The sequence below is a fragment of the Ipomoea nil genome, unplaced genomic scaffold (assembly GCF_001879475.1).
Source record: "Ipomoea nil cultivar Tokyo-kokei standard unplaced genomic scaffold, Asagao_1.1 scaffold2279, whole genome shotgun sequence".
Lineage (NCBI taxonomy): Eukaryota > Viridiplantae > Streptophyta > Magnoliopsida > Solanales > Convolvulaceae > Ipomoea > Ipomoea nil.
This window is the reverse complement of record NW_017618707.1, coordinates 1469827-1484508: the sequence shown is the minus strand read 5'-3', so window position 1 is coordinate 1484508 and position 14682 is coordinate 1469827. Positions and strand designations below refer to the sequence as shown.

Here is a 14682-nt window from a genome sequence, read left to right as displayed (position 1 = left end):
AATTGTATGTTATCAATCGATTTTTAGACTAAAATGCTTCAAATAACATGTTTATGTGTTTAATTGTACCTTTTGAAAGTTTAATAACTTAATTGACGCTTTGAGTAAAGTTCATGGCCTATTTGACCATTTTAAAAAAAAAAAAAAAAATCTCAGGTTTAAAAGAAAAAAAGAAGTTAATTCTCAAAATCTCATTTAGTCCTTGCTCCTTAAAATCATTAACAGATCCTCGTATATATATACGTTATTGATTTCTCAGGGAAACAGGAATGGCGAGAGATAGAAATAGAACTCCGGAATACGAAGACGGAACTCCGTCTAAGCGGGACCTCAAATCTTCGAAATCCAGGACTGATGATAAATCCGAGTCCGAAACCAGCTCAGATTCCAAACCCGACAATGAAAACGGGTTGAAACGATCCGAGGGACGCAGGCACAGCAAGAAGGGCAAGCGAAAGCGAAGCCGCAGCCGAAGCCGAAGTTCGAGGAAAAGGTCACGGGATGATTACGACGAAGATTCGTATTCATCGTCGTCGGAGTCTGATGACTCGTATTCGGACAAAGATTCTTATGCTTCTGAGTCGACGGAGGGGGAGGAGGAGAGGAGGCGACGGCGGAAAGAGAGAAAGAGGAAAGATGGGGGAGATAAGGAGAAGGAACGCAAGCGAAGGAGAGAGAAGGAAAAGGAGAGGAGGAGGAGAAAGGAGAAAGAAAGAGAGGAGAGGAAGAAGAAGGAGAAGAGAAAGAAGAAAAAGAAGGATAAAAAGAAAGAGAAAGATAGGGGCAAAACTAGTGCTGTCACCGATTCCTGGGGAAAATATGGAATTATCAGAGAAACTGATATGTGGTGAGCTTTTCCGCTCCATTTTCAGCTCCTTAAATTCTCCCCTCTTTTCTAGTTTCAAAAGCCATTTTCATTTGGCACAACTTAGGGTTAGGGTTTATGTTGACACTCATCAATCTATGAGGAAGATCATCACTGGTTAAATTAAGTAATTAACTAATTGAGAGTGATGACTAGTTTCAGTAGTGGACTGTGTGATGCCTAAATTGATTCTTCTGTGTGGCATGATTTAAGCTTAGGAGAATAGTTTGACTCTGCTTTAGGGCATTGATGGATGTGATTTGGGCATGAGAATTATCCTTGGTCTAACTTTGAACTGTTACTTACTTGTTTGAGTAGATTCTGCTTTGTTTTCGGCTGCTTCTAATGCATCTGTCTTTGCCTTTAGGAAAACAATGAAAAGCTGTTACACTCTTTTAAAAGTAGTTTCTTCTAGTGTATAGTGAGTGCAACATTAAGCATTATTTTGAGTCATTAACTTCCCCTACTCAGAAAATGATTTCTTTACTTGGTCTCTATTTTCCAATTGATTGCCTTGAAATTTATCTTACCCCTTTTAGAGTGTCAGGGCTGTAGCTTTGAAATTTGTCATATGTTTTTTAGGATTTACAGAACTGCTACTTTAACTGAAGTAAGTATTCTTTTGTTGCAGGACCAAACGACCAGAGTTTACTGCATGGCTGGCAGAAGTAAAACAGGTACTATAGCTCTTTAGTTGCCAAACACATTTACGGTACTCTAATTTAGCTTCATTTGCCATGTATTCCTTATCTTTGCAATGCTGCAGGCCTGATGCATTATGTTAATACTAAGATATGTGTACTCTTTTTTTGCTATTTCATTTCCCACAATCATTGTATGTATGTGTGTGTGTGTGTGTGTGTGTGTGTATTATACTAACTCAAATGTGATATGATGTTAAAATTCTTTCTTAATATCTGTTCTAATTCAAAATAATTCAACATTAAATGGATGGAGCTAGGGTGGCAAATCTTTTTTCATGAATGACAAGTTTCTCCTGACCTCCTTTTGAAGTGAAAATTTGTCTTTTACATCGCAATTTAAGCTAGCCTGTTTGTTATTCTAATGTGTGATTTCATTTCTTTAATAGGTGAACCTGGAAAGCCTGCCCAACTGGGAGGAGAAACAGTTATTCAAAGAGTAAGTATATGTGTTTATTGTGGTTGATTTTGGACAAATTCTTAAAACATGAATTTGTGCTCTCTAGTCTAGTTATACAAATATGAAATATATTAACTGTTTTCTCTCCTGAGCAACATATTTAGCAATTCTCTAATAGTAAATTATCATGCAGATTCATGGAGGATCATAACACAGCAACCTTCCCTTCTAAGAAGTGAGGTTCTTTACTATTTTAGTGCAGTCTTTCTTCACTTTAGATATCAAGGCTTGTATTGAAGTGTGGAGTTTTTGTGCTTGAATTCCAAAAGCCTTTTTATTTGCTGTTAATATCTGAGTGTATATGTCTGTGGGTTTATATGTATTTGCTGTGTTCTTGTGTATGGAAATTTTACAATACAGCAGTACATAAGTTGTTTGTCCATTTGCAGTTTTTCTACACAATGATCAATTAATAACATTGATTTAGGGAATAGGTTGGTTAGTTGGTAAATGTTAGGGGGATTGCTTTAGCTAGAACATGTTTAGGTTGCATGAAAATTTGGATGTTACAAATAAGAATTTAATTTCCAATATTGAGAATTATTTTAGTATTTATTTCATTTTGCTCTGGGGTTAATGGTTGCAGATATTATAACCTTGATGCTTATTACCAACGGCAAATGGAAAAGGAAATGAAGAAAGGCCCAGATAAGGCTGTGGACACTGAACGTACTGTGTTTAATGATGAAGAACAGCGTCGGTATGTCCTGTTATTCTTATGCACTGTAAATTGGTATCATTTATATTTTTTGCTCTTAGTAGTTCCTGTTTCTTAAGCAGTTGATAGTTCCATACATCTGATAATTTTTTTTTTTAATATATAAAAATTTTAATGAAACGGCTGAGATTATAATCCAACCTTCTGAATTTCTATTCCCTTGATTTTCCCCCTGTTTGTGCTGAATCTTCTCTTTTGAAGTTGTTTCTCTTCTTCATGCAACTTTATTGATTAGAAAAACATTCTTCTCTATTTATAAATTAGGCATGCACTTTGCAGTTTGCACAGAACTTAGTGAACTCTGAGAGTTTCTCTTGTCAGTTATCCTTCCTCATCAATAAGCAAGTGTTGGTCTATCCAGATGTATTTTATGAGCTCCATGGAGATATATCCAACCTAATTTATTAACTAAGGGAAATAAAGTAGAAAGTTCATATGAATGTGTTTCCCTCCTACATTTATTTGTATGTCATATAGAACCTTTTCTTCAGTTGACATTTGTTGTGATTACAGGCAAGAACTGCTTCGAGAACGTGAAAGGCAGAAAGAAGAACAATTGCAATCAATGCAACACTCCATGCGAACTGGAATGGTAAACATTTTCATCCAATGAATCTAAACAGCATTGGGTATTCTTGTTATGTTTCTTCATAGTAAATGTGTATCTTGTGATGATGCTTTTGTTTGAATATATAGGCACAGGCAATGAAAGAGCAAGCTCAACTACGGGAAGAGATGGCCTACCAGTACAAGCTTGGCAACTTTGAGGTTAGAAAGACTTGCACACATCTAATGATTATGTATTACGGTAGCTACCTTTATGTTGTCCAATATTGAGGGTTATTCGTTATAGGCTGCGGCTGCTATTCAGCGACGGTTGGATCCAGATGTTGCTATGTAAAGCTGGTTGCATAATCTTAGTTTGACTTGGATGGCTGAGCACATGAACTGGTAGGGCTTCAACAATTATCCATTTTAGAATCTTATTCTGACCTGAAAATGTGTAAGGAACCGGAACTATAGCATTCTTGCTTGGATCGTCGCAAAGTGAACTATTCTATTCCATTGTCCTATATTTTTGTGTGTTCCCCAGCATACCGGTGAGAAGAATATTCAATGATTCATGATACCTATGGAGTAATTTTTGTCCCCATTGTTTGAGTATGATTCATGATACCTATGGAGTAATTTTTGTCCCCATTGTTTGAGTATGCAATATTTGTCGCCAAAAAGTTTACGGTTCTTGGGGCGATTTGATCTATGTTTACTTACTTTACACAGGATTGAGAAGTCTCTCTTACTATGAGTTTTTGTTTTCTCCCAAACTGGAGTACTTTCAAAACTTATTTCCCAAATTAAGGTAATTTTAAACTTATTTTCAAACTAGGGTATTTTGTCATGTCAAATGCTTTGTTACACATTTTATACTATTGTTCCTTCACACACTTAGACATGTCATACACATGTCACATCGTTTTTTTTTTTTTTTTTTTTTTTTTTTTTTTAAATCCTATTAATAAGAATCAAACTTTAATCATTTAAATAATAATTTAAAATTCTAACTATTCTACTACTATATCAATTTGTTAATCTAACAATTATTTTATTTAATATAACATTAATTTGGAAGAAACTCTAAAAATGTAAGAAAAATTTTGAAATAAAAATCTTAAATAATCTAAAATTCTTTTTAAATTAAAAAGATGTTTCTATTTAAAAAGATCTGGTATTGTGACAATCGACCTTTTAGTGCAACAAACATGAATTTGTGTAACAATAGTAGAATATAAACAATCGATCTTTTATTACAGTACCAATGGTAGTATTATAGTATATTTACTCCGTCAAAATAGTTTTTGTTTAACTCCTTATTTCAATAGTCTAAAAGCTTTTTTTTTTTTTTTTTTTTTTTTTTTTTTTTTTTATTTAAATGTATTAGTGGTTCTATAATGGAAAATGAAAGTTTGAGAAGGTTTAACAGACTTAGAGAGTTACGTATATAGAATATTCTCCAATGTCAGCCTCATTTTACTCTATTCATCAAAATCAGAGAAAAGGGTCAAATAGACCCCTAAACTTTACCCTAAAGGTCAATTAGCCTTCTAAACTTTAAAAAAGGTCAATTAAACACTCAAACATGTTAAATTTGATCAATGAAGCCCAAAAACCGGTAAATGACCTATTATTACAGGTCATTTTAAGTTTGGCGACGAAGTCCGGCCATCAGTGACAGATTCCGGCGACCGGCGAATTTTTCCGGCGGCCGGCGAGATTTTCCGGCCGTCCGGTCGTCTTCCACGGGAGAAGACGACCGGATGGCATTGGAGAAGGCGGCAGACGCTTCTCCATTGGAGAAGGCGGCCGTCCGGTCGTCTTCTCTGGTGGAAGACGACCGGACGGCTGGAAAATCTCGCCGGCCGCCGGAAAAATTCACCGGTCGTCGGAACCTGTCACCGGTGGCCGGATTTCGTCGCCGGAATTAAAATGACCTGTAATAATAGGTCATTTATTTACCGGTTTTTGGGCTTCATTGACCAAATTTAACATGTTTGAGTGTTTAATTGACCTTTTTTAAAGTTTAGGGGGTTAATTGACCTTTAGGGTAAAGTTTAGGGGTCTATTTGACCATTTTCTCTCAAAATCTTGATGTGGCAACTTCTTTTTTTTTTTTTTTCAAAGTTTAGTTAAGATTTTTTGAAAGTTAAAATCCAAGCTATTTTATATTTAAATCTAACTAGTCTAAGGTCTTATAGGGATAACGTCAATTTGTTCTTGGTTTGTCTTCTCTTTCTCCCCTTTCTCTCCAACTCTATAAGCTTTCCCTATCTCTTTCTACTACGTTCATGAAATCAATTCTGATCTTAACTTTAAATATTCTAGTAAAATATTTAAGAAAAATGATTAAATACATGAGAAAGCAATTAGATATCTGAACTTTAAAAAGTTACAATTAAACATTCTAACATGTCATTATGGTGCATCTGAACCCATAACCAGTTATTCATCACTTGGAATAATCGGTTATTAGGGTTTCAACAAAGAGAGTAGTCGTCAAACGCCATTGACACTAAAGAAGAAGGCAACTGGATCTAATCGTCTTCATTGGAGAAGACAACTGGCTAATCATTTTCTCCAGTGGAGAAGGCAAGCAATCGGCTAATCGTCTTCTCCAGGGGAAAAAACAGGCAATCGGCTAATCGTCTTCTCCAGTGGATAAGACGATATGCAAACGCCTTCTCCATTGGAGAAGGCAACCATACTATTTGCCTTCAATTGATAAGTTAACTAGACAGTCATCTTATCCATTGGAGAAGGCGACTAGATGGTCCAGTTCGATCGCCTTCTTCAAGAAGAAGGCAATTGGACATGGTCGCCTTTGATGGAGAAAGCGACTAGCCGATCGTCTTTTTCAGTAGAGAAAATCACTAGTCCGGTCGCCTTATGCCCTTATCCAGGAATGTGACTGATTGGTCACCTTCTTTTTCAAGAATGTGATTATTAGTTGTCTTCTCTAGGTAACAAGCGATTTTTTGTTTTGTTTTGTTATTTTTTTTTTGTTTTTTGTTTTGTTTTTTGTTTTTTTTTTTGTTTTTTGTTTTGTTTTGTTTTTTTTTTTGTTTTTATTTTTGTTTTTTGGTTTTTTTTTTTTTTGTTTTTGTTTTTTGTTTTTTGTTTTTTTTTTTGTTTTTTTTTTTGTTTTTTGTTTTTTTTTTTTTTTTGTGAATGACAATGATTTTATTTTCGACGACCGTGATGAACATTGGCCAGTGACACTCAATAGTGGCCTGTGTGCCACGTCATTGTAATTTTATTGGGTAACTTATTGGTTACAGGTAAACATGACTTATTTGATTGATTTTAATAAGTTTGAGTATTTAATTGTAATTTTTTAAAATTCTAAGGTTTAATTATTTTTTCGTGTAAAGTTTAAGAGCTTATTTGACTCTTTTTCCAAATGTTTATTATGTTTGAACTAAATCTTTACTTTATAGATAATTCAAAATATAATGCAATATATTCATTCAAATACTATTCCAATGGCATCTAGTTATACTCTTTTTGTGTTATTTTTTGAGTACATTATAATATACTCCACATCATCGTATTGCAATTTGAAGTAAAAGTGTATAATTACGTGATATACTCTATTAGGATTTGTTAACCTATCCACTCTACCAATTGTAAAATTTGTGTAATTGCAAGACTTTTTCTTAAGAGTGCACATATTCCATTGTACACACAATATTTTCCTTTAGGTATTATTATTGTGCAATTTGGTACTACAATATTTAATAATTTTTATATTTAAAGTTTAAATGACAAATTTACCTATCTGGGTCTATTGTATCTAACCTCATTCCATAGAAATATATTCAACTGGTTGTGACAAATTCATACTCCATGCTATGAGATAATAAGTTAGGAGTATTTAATTCTTACAATTGAGATAAGTGATATTCTAAATAATAAAACAAACTTATTTATTTAGTTTAGTATTTCAAATAAATAAAGATATTAATTAATGGGAAAAAACATTTTTCACCCATGTATTTAGAGAGAGAGAGAAATAATCAAATGGGACTATCTCTTCCCGCGAGTTCCGTGAAACTCTTCATAAATGCACACAAGTTACTACACGAATGTACACATACTAAATTGTGCATAATTTGTCCAGTATAAATGTACAATATACTCTGTGTGCATCCGCGTACTAATTTGTGTACATTTATGAATGAACTTATAGGAAGATGTAGTCTCACTGAAACATTAGTATATATAAAAGCTTCAATCAATACATTAAAATTAACTTATACAACTATGAAATAGATGGTTGAGTAGGTAGGTCATGATTTTCATATTTAAGAATTACTTGTTCGATTCTTACTAACACTTCCACCTTGTTCTAGTGTATTCTAACTTCCACAACCCATAAATATACCTATTAATATACAATTTTTTGTGAAGAGCACCTTCCTTTATATAAATGATTTTATAGTCATTTAAATTAATTAATCTCTTATACATTAATTGATGTTATAAGAAATTAATCAAATCAATGGACGTAACTCACGTAAGTAAGTGCAAAATTTGATAACTAACATTATCCTAATGCAGATTAGAAAAATTTGAGTCAAGAAATCAAATAAATTGAGATTATAGTAATTTATATAAAAATAAATGGAAACACAATGCACATCATTCAACTTGGAAAATCTTTGTCTTAACATTAAAGCAGCTTTTACATATTAAATTATTTTCTATATTGAAACCCAATTATTCAATTAATACCAAACTTTTTTTTTAAAAAAATATAAATATTTAAATTTCAAAGATATTACCAGGACTATGTGGTCCAATGGTACCCGGGTTGGACTTCCATTTGGAAGGTTGTGAGTTCAAGCCTCAGTGAAGGCATTATTAGCTCTTTGTGTTTCAATAAGTTGAGAAAGTATATGAACAGATACTACAATGTAATAGAGCTAGTACCATTCAAAAAATAAAAAATTTCAAAGATATTATTCTCTTAACCCCGGGAGGCGTTTTTCACACTATCTTTGCTTCCCACTTGCCACTCTCTCTAAGATTCCTTTCTACTTTCATCCCTACAGTTGCAGAAGATATATATACAGCTATAGATATACATATAAATATATACATAGAGGTGGGGGGGCTAGGAAATGAGAGGACAGCTGGGAGCAGTGATGGGGAAGTACCCTTCAAGTGATGGGAATGGTGAACGGCGTAGTGGTGGGATTATAAAGCACAACAGGAAATGCAGAGATGTGGTGTTTCTGATCATCTTCATTGCATTTTGGGTTGCTATGATTGTGAATTCTAGCTTTGGATTCAACAAAGGAAACCCATTAAGGTAAAACAAGGAAGAAAGCTCTTGCTTGCTTTCTTAAATTATTTTGTTTTATTGTTATTAGTCTTTTGTAATTGCTTTTTGTTTGTCATTTTGGATATCTTAGGTGAAATTAATCATGCTTTTTGTCTTTATCCAATTTGATCTACTGAAAGTTGCATTCTTTACTGCTTTTGCAAGTTTAATCTGGGCCATTCTGGGGTTTATCTGCAACTTAAGGGCAGTGTATGTTGTTGTTAATGTTTAAATATTAGCTGAACCATGGCTATCTAACAATTTAGCAGGAATTAATTGATGTTCTATTTCCTGAATTTTTTAACTTATGAAGACTACAATATCCGGCTTAGTAACAGGGATCTTTTCTTTTGTCTAAAGACCCTATAGAATTTTCTGCTAAACAACAATTTTGTATTAGCTGAACTGTGCTTATAGGGAGAAGGGCAATCATTAACTGTCTTTTCTAAATGCTCTCAGCTCTCTGGATCTTGGGATTTGATTGTTTGAATCCAACAGATATAAGTCTACAATTAGAGCAGGGGCTTAAAAAATCCAGTTCAGTTGATTTCAAATGCATACCTCATAACTGGGCGTTTCCAAACTTTACTTGTTCTTTTATTTTTCACATGAAAACAGGAATTTAAATTCCTGAAATCCCATGCCCAAGATTTGAAATCCACATATCTTCGGGAGATTGATCCATATGCTAAGAGCTTGTTTCACATGCTATTTTGAATCATAGTTTGTGTCCCCTGTTTGTTGTGCAATTGTGTGTATCGTATCATGTTGTGTTTTACTTGTATTTGCAGGTTAACTTATGGGCTTGATTATAAAGGTAACATTTGTGGTGACCGACATGCAGACCCTAACCTTCATAATTTGGAAGTCAGATATTGGTTAAATCCCAATGAGGTTTATCAAAGTGGTCTAAAGGATGGTGATGTCAAGCTTCCAAATGCCCGAAGTATTTGCTTGTTGGACTGCCCTATTCCATCAGAAGATTCACTAAATTGGGTCTGTGATTATCCAGATGGTGACGTTCGTCTCTCAGTTGAAAACTGGATTGATAGGAATTATGATTATTTTGCTGATCTTCCTCCTGATTTAAGGAAAAATTCTCTTCAGCTCCTGGGTCCATGTTACCCTGTCATATTTCCTAGTGTTAATGGTAAGTTAAGAGCCATTCTTGATTCTGAAAGCATGAAATATTAGGTTTATAACTATTTTTTTTTAGCTTTCCAATTCATGATTTCTTTAGTATTTGTTAAGAACATTCAAATCCTATTTTTGTTTGTTTATTTATTCCTTCTTCTCTTGTCCGGAAGGGAAGTTAGAAAATTATTTGAGAAGTTTTGTTCTTTAACTTGTAATTCCAGTTTATTGGAGCTGCCAATTTATTTCTCGCTTGTCAAATGTGTCTTTGCGGCATTGGAAGGAGATGGGTGGAGCAGACATTGTTGAGGACATTATAATTGATAAATCTATTCACAAGTCCATCAACTCACGATCATCAGTCTTAAAGGTGAATTTACCACTCCCTTCCCACCCTGCTTTTTTATTGTAATAAACTTTGTGCATATGGGTAAGAGAGCATTTGTTTAAAGAAATACCCAATGCTTATTCATCATTGCATAAGTTAGGATTCGCTTAGTTGTGCATCAGTTTCTGTAACTTGAGTGTGAAATTTTGTTCTTTTCTTTTCTGTTTGTTTCCTTATACATCATCTATTTGCAGAGATATGTTGCTGATGTTGAGAAATCATGGCCTGTCTTGATTGTTTGTGGAGGAATTTTGCCAGTGTTCCTGTCAGTTATTTGGCTTTTGATGATTCGCTACTTTGTTGCTGCAATGCCATGGATTACTGTTGTCCTTTTTAATATCCTTATCATATCAGTAACAATGTTCTACTACTTAAAAGGTTTGGATATGTTTATCAATAATGATAATTTCTCCCCGCTCAATTGTGTTGTTTGTGCTTGAATATAATAGCTTTTTATGTAGTATGATATATACGTTTATATACATCTTTCTTGTTTCTAGCTGGATGGATTGGAAACAATGCCATATCCCCCATCATCGGCGAACATGACCCATATTATCATGTTTCTGCAAGGGTATGTTTCTGCTTTTATCCAGTCTGCTTTAACTGTATTATAATTTTTTAAAATTATTACTGTATTTCTATGCTGTTTATTCAAAGATTACGTTTTTAGGAGTTGAACCATCTCCATGCTGCTGCTGTTCTTATGACCATTATCATGGTTATTGCATTCTTATCATCTATTGCTATAGTGCGACGTATCCTCATGGCAACATCTGTTCTTAAGGCAAGTTCGAAGCATCACCATATTATCATGCTCTCTCATCTCACTTCTTGTTCTGGATAACTAGGATTGTGTTTCCTTATTCTGATGTTTCGAAACCTTTCTTACAGGTTGCTGCCAAAGTCATTGGAGAAGTGCAGGAACTAATAATTTTCCCCGTCATTCCATATGCTATCCTTGGAATCTTTTATATGTTCTGGTTTTCAGCGGCTTTCCATCTTTTCAGTTCTGGGCAAGTCGTCCAGAATGACTGCAGCAACAACTGTTGTGCTTATGATCTTAAAGCAAAACGAGTGAGCTGTGATCGTTGCTGTGGTTATAGTGTCCGATTTACTCCTCATATTGGCGCTGCTATTCTTTTTCACCTGTTTGGCTGCTATTGGGCTACACAATTTGTTGTTGCATGCTCCTCAACTGTCATTGCAGGCTCTGTTGCTTCATATTATTGGGCTCGAGATGAAGCATCGGTAAGCCATCAAGCTTTAATGTTTTAGTGTTTCATATATTGCAGGCTGATATGCTTTTTTTTTTTTGGATGACGAGAGAAATTCACAGCCACTACCCGAGGTTTGCACCAGGTAAACCCTGCCTTGTGACCCTAGCCGGCAAAGGACCATAAGGGGGTAAACCAACCTAGGTTGCCCATAGCTGGCTGGCTCAAACCAAGAAGACCAATAGGCCCGCTCCCAGGAGTCGAATTTGTAGCCACTACCCGAGGTTTGCACTAGGTAAACCCTGCCTTGTGACCCTAGCCGGCAAAGGACCATAAGGGGGTAAACCAACCTAGGTTGCCCATAGCTGGCTGGCTCAAACCAAGAAGACCAATAGGCCTGTTCCCAGGAGTCGAATTTGTAGCCACTACTCGAGGTTTGCACTGGGTAAACCCTGCCTTGTGATCCTAGCCGGCAAAGGATCATAAGGGGGTAAACCAGGGCAAATTATTGTGTGGACCATGGTCCACACAATGTTATGTGGACCATAACAAAAAGTACATTTTTAATATACTAAATGTACATTATTTTTGTATTGAATGTACATTTTACAATATAATGTACACTCAAAACAAAAATAATGTACATCCCCTGTATACAATGTACATTATTTTTATACTGAATGTGCTTTATTTTTGTACTGAATGTACTTTATTTTACAGTAGACAAAATATGATCCACACAACTTGTGTGGACCATGGTCCATACAATAATGATTGGGTAAACCAGTCTAGGTTGCCCATAGCTGGCCGGTTCAAACCAAGAAGACCAATAGGCCCACTCCCGGGAATCGAACTTGTAACCTTGTGGTTACCAAGTTAACAGTCTGACCAACTTGGATGTGGTTGCCCCCAATATATGCTTTTGTTTGAGATCATGAACTGTTTTTTTTTTTTTTTTTTTTTTTTTTTTTTTTGCAATGCAGCCAGAGGTTCCATTTCTCTCAGTTTTTTCTTCAATGAAGCGGCTCATACGATACAGCATTGGGTCTGTTGCTCTGGGTTCTCTAGTTGTGTCATTCACTGAGTCCATCCGGTTCATACTTGAATCACTTCGTCGCAAATTTAAAGCTACTAATTCGATGCCAGAAAGCTGGATAGGGAGGATTTTGTTTAATACTGCCCAGGGTTGCTCGAAATGTATTAGCTGGATTATCAAATCTGTGAACCGTAATGCTTATATAATGGTAAGGATGATTATTGCATTTTCTTGATCATACTCTCATGATTTAAAATTTGCATTTCAGTTGATGATATTTGCCTTTGCAGCAACACTAATCTGCATGTACCAAGCACGATGTCTATAAATATGCACTCATACCATCTTCAAACATAAAATTTGGTTTTCCAGAACTACAATCTGGGGGTTCCTTGTTTTCGTGATTGTCCTAACAAGGTTTTTCGAGAATATGATGGTGAACCATTATTGCGAGTAAACTTGCGATTATTCAAACCATGATTTGCCTCTAGCTCTTGACATCTAGATACTGTCTGATATGCATATGCCTCTTTCAGATAGCTATTACGGGAAAAAGCTTCTTCAAAGCTTCAGAGATTGCAACAGAACTCATTATCAGCAATATCCTCCGGATAGGGAAAGTCAACATTATCAGTGATGTTATCCTGTTTCTTGGGAAGCTATGCGTGAGTCTTGCAAGCTCGTTGTTCGCTTTTCTCATGTTGGATACTCACAAGTACAAGTCCGCACACAACAAGATCTCCTCCCCGCTATTCCCAGTGCTGGTGAGTTTGCCATTCTCTCTTCTTGTCAAGTTTCCATATTAACAAAATATCAAGAACCACCTTTTGAAACTATTTAGATGACACTTGACATCTCACTTAGGCTTCTTTGATTCATAGTGGCATAGTGAAGTGATCATTTATCATCCCATTAACCGGACATCCTCTTAACTAATTAGGGCATGTGTTAGGATCAAGCTTTACGCCAAAAGCTACAACTAGTAGCGAAGGAGCAACTTTATTTCCTTCTACCTACATAGCAACCCTTCAGGCTTCCGCCCAATAATTCCTCCAGCACCTGTCAACCTTAACTATGCTCTGATACCCCTTGTTAGGATGAAGGGCTTACTATCACGCAAAAAACTATAGTTAGTAGCGAAGGCGCAAAGGCAGGGTGCTAGACTAGGCTCTTCATGCCTGTGCCAACAATCCCCTAGCTACCTGGTGCTGGACTTGGCCTTTCAGGCCTCCACCCAACAACATGAAACCAAGTCGCATGCATCTAGTATGCGATCATACCAGCACTAATGCACCAGTTTCCATCAGAAATCCGAAGTTAAGTCATTTGCATCTCTTATGAATCTTGATGGCCTTCCATGGAACAGGTATGCTGGGGTCTTGGATATATTGTCGCTACCCTTTTCTTTGTAGTGGTGCAAATGTCGATCGATACCATAATCCTTTCGTTCTGCCAAGACTCCGATGAGCACCATGGAACTGCCCAATACGCACCTCCTCTTCTAATCGAGACTTTGAGCGACCAGAATGAGATGCAAAGACTTACACAATGATCAATTTGAAACCAACATTGGCCTCCAATGCAGCAGCAGCATCACCTTCATATGCATGTTTGTTGTAGCTTCATAGTTTTAGTTGTAATGGATGCCCCTTGAAGGTTATTTTCGGCATCTGCTTAATTGTTGCAATGTATTATTATTGCCCTACCAATCTACCATGAGTCACCCAACTCAATATAATGTATATAGTTACTAAGCCAAAATTTTGACGCACAAATGTTTAACTTTGTAGTTATAAATTTCGTATTAGATATAAATGTATAATATTAGTGATTAAATTTGCAAGTTCAAATTCTCGGTGTGAGGGCGGTAAGATGAAAATACTAGACGGGGAAGATAATATATCTCTTTAATAATAATAAAAAAAAACACTTACAGGGTGTTTGGTTGGAGTGATTTTAAATTCCCTTCCCACTTAATTCCCACATAATTCCAAAGACCATTAAATTCCGTAGTTTGGTTGGAGGGAATTGCAATTCCATGGAATTGCAATTCTCCCATTTTCATGGAATTAAAATCCCAGGTCCCCCCCGGTATTTTAATTCCTGGGAAAAAAAAATAGTGATAAGTCAAAATTACCCCTTCCTTTTTTAACCTAAAATTAATGTCTAACAACAATAATGGACATTTTTGACTTTATACTACTTATTCCCTTTCAATTCTCATGTATACCAAACATTGGAATTGAAATTCCCAGTAATTTTATTCCTGTCAACCAAACACT

The 14682-nt window shown here is 35.5% G+C and overlaps 2 protein-coding genes and 1 long non-coding RNA gene across 4 annotated transcripts; 2 read left to right on the top strand and 1 right to left on the bottom strand.

The window, feature by feature from the left end:
* Positions 1–232: 232 nt before the first annotated feature.
* Positions 233–3895, top strand: LOC109150327 (RNA-binding protein 25-like). Its single transcript, XM_019298223.1, has 8 exons — positions 233–847; positions 1497–1542; positions 1956–2005; positions 2160–2201; positions 2613–2726; positions 3258–3336; positions 3441–3512; positions 3598–3895. Exons 1-8 carry the CDS (start codon positions 270–272, stop codon positions 3643–3645), a joined length of 1029 nt encoding a protein of 342 aa, XP_019153768.1. The 5' UTR covers positions 233–269; the 3' UTR covers positions 3646–3895.
* LOC109150329 lies at positions 3826–4174 on the bottom strand. Its single transcript, XR_002049124.1, has 2 exons — positions 3922–4174; positions 3826–3874 (listed from the first exon to the last, which is right to left on the bottom strand). It is a non-coding gene; the product is annotated as an uncharacterized LOC109150329 (long non-coding RNA).
* Positions 4175–8271: 4097 nt separating this feature from the next.
* Positions 8272–14236, top strand: LOC109150631 (choline transporter-like protein 2). Of its 2 annotated transcripts, XM_019298608.1 has the most exons (11): positions 8272–8362; positions 8393–8613; positions 9417–9775; positions 9984–10129; positions 10342–10525; positions 10648–10721; positions 10821–10934; positions 11042–11398; positions 12348–12608; positions 12937–13164; positions 13767–14236. In XM_019298608.1, the coding sequence occupies exons 2-11, from the start codon at positions 8423–8425 to the stop codon at positions 13950–13952; spliced, it is 2100 nt and encodes a 699-aa protein (XP_019154153.1). In that variant the 5' UTR covers positions 8272–8362; positions 8393–8422; the 3' UTR covers positions 13953–14236. The 2 variants fall into 2 exon arrangements, with proteins under 2 accessions (XP_019154153.1, XP_019154154.1); XM_019298609.1 differs by having other exon boundaries at positions 8273–8613.
* The last annotated feature ends 446 nt before the right edge of the window (positions 14237–14682 follow it).

Coding starts and splice junctions, on each gene's coding strand:
- LOC109150327 (XM_019298223.1), top strand. CDS start 270: ATGGCGAGAGATAGAAATAGAACTCCGGAATACGAAGACGGAACTCCG. Junction 848..1,496: donor ATCAGAGAAACTGATATGTG/GTGAGCTTTTCC, acceptor CTTTTGTTGCAG/GACCAAACGACCAGAGTTTA. Junction 2,202..2,612: donor GCAACCTTCCCTTCTAAGAA/GTGAGGTTCTTT, acceptor TAATGGTTGCAG/ATATTATAACCTTGATGCTT.
- LOC109150631 (XM_019298608.1), top strand. CDS start 8,423: ATGAGAGGACAGCTGGGAGCAGTGATGGGGAAGTACCCTTCAAGTGAT. Junction 10,526..10,647: donor AATGTTCTACTACTTAAAAG/GTTTGGATATGT, acceptor TCTTGTTTCTAG/CTGGATGGATTGGAAACAAT. Junction 10,722..10,820: donor ATTATCATGTTTCTGCAAGG/GTATGTTTCTGC, acceptor TTACGTTTTTAG/GAGTTGAACCATCTCCATGC.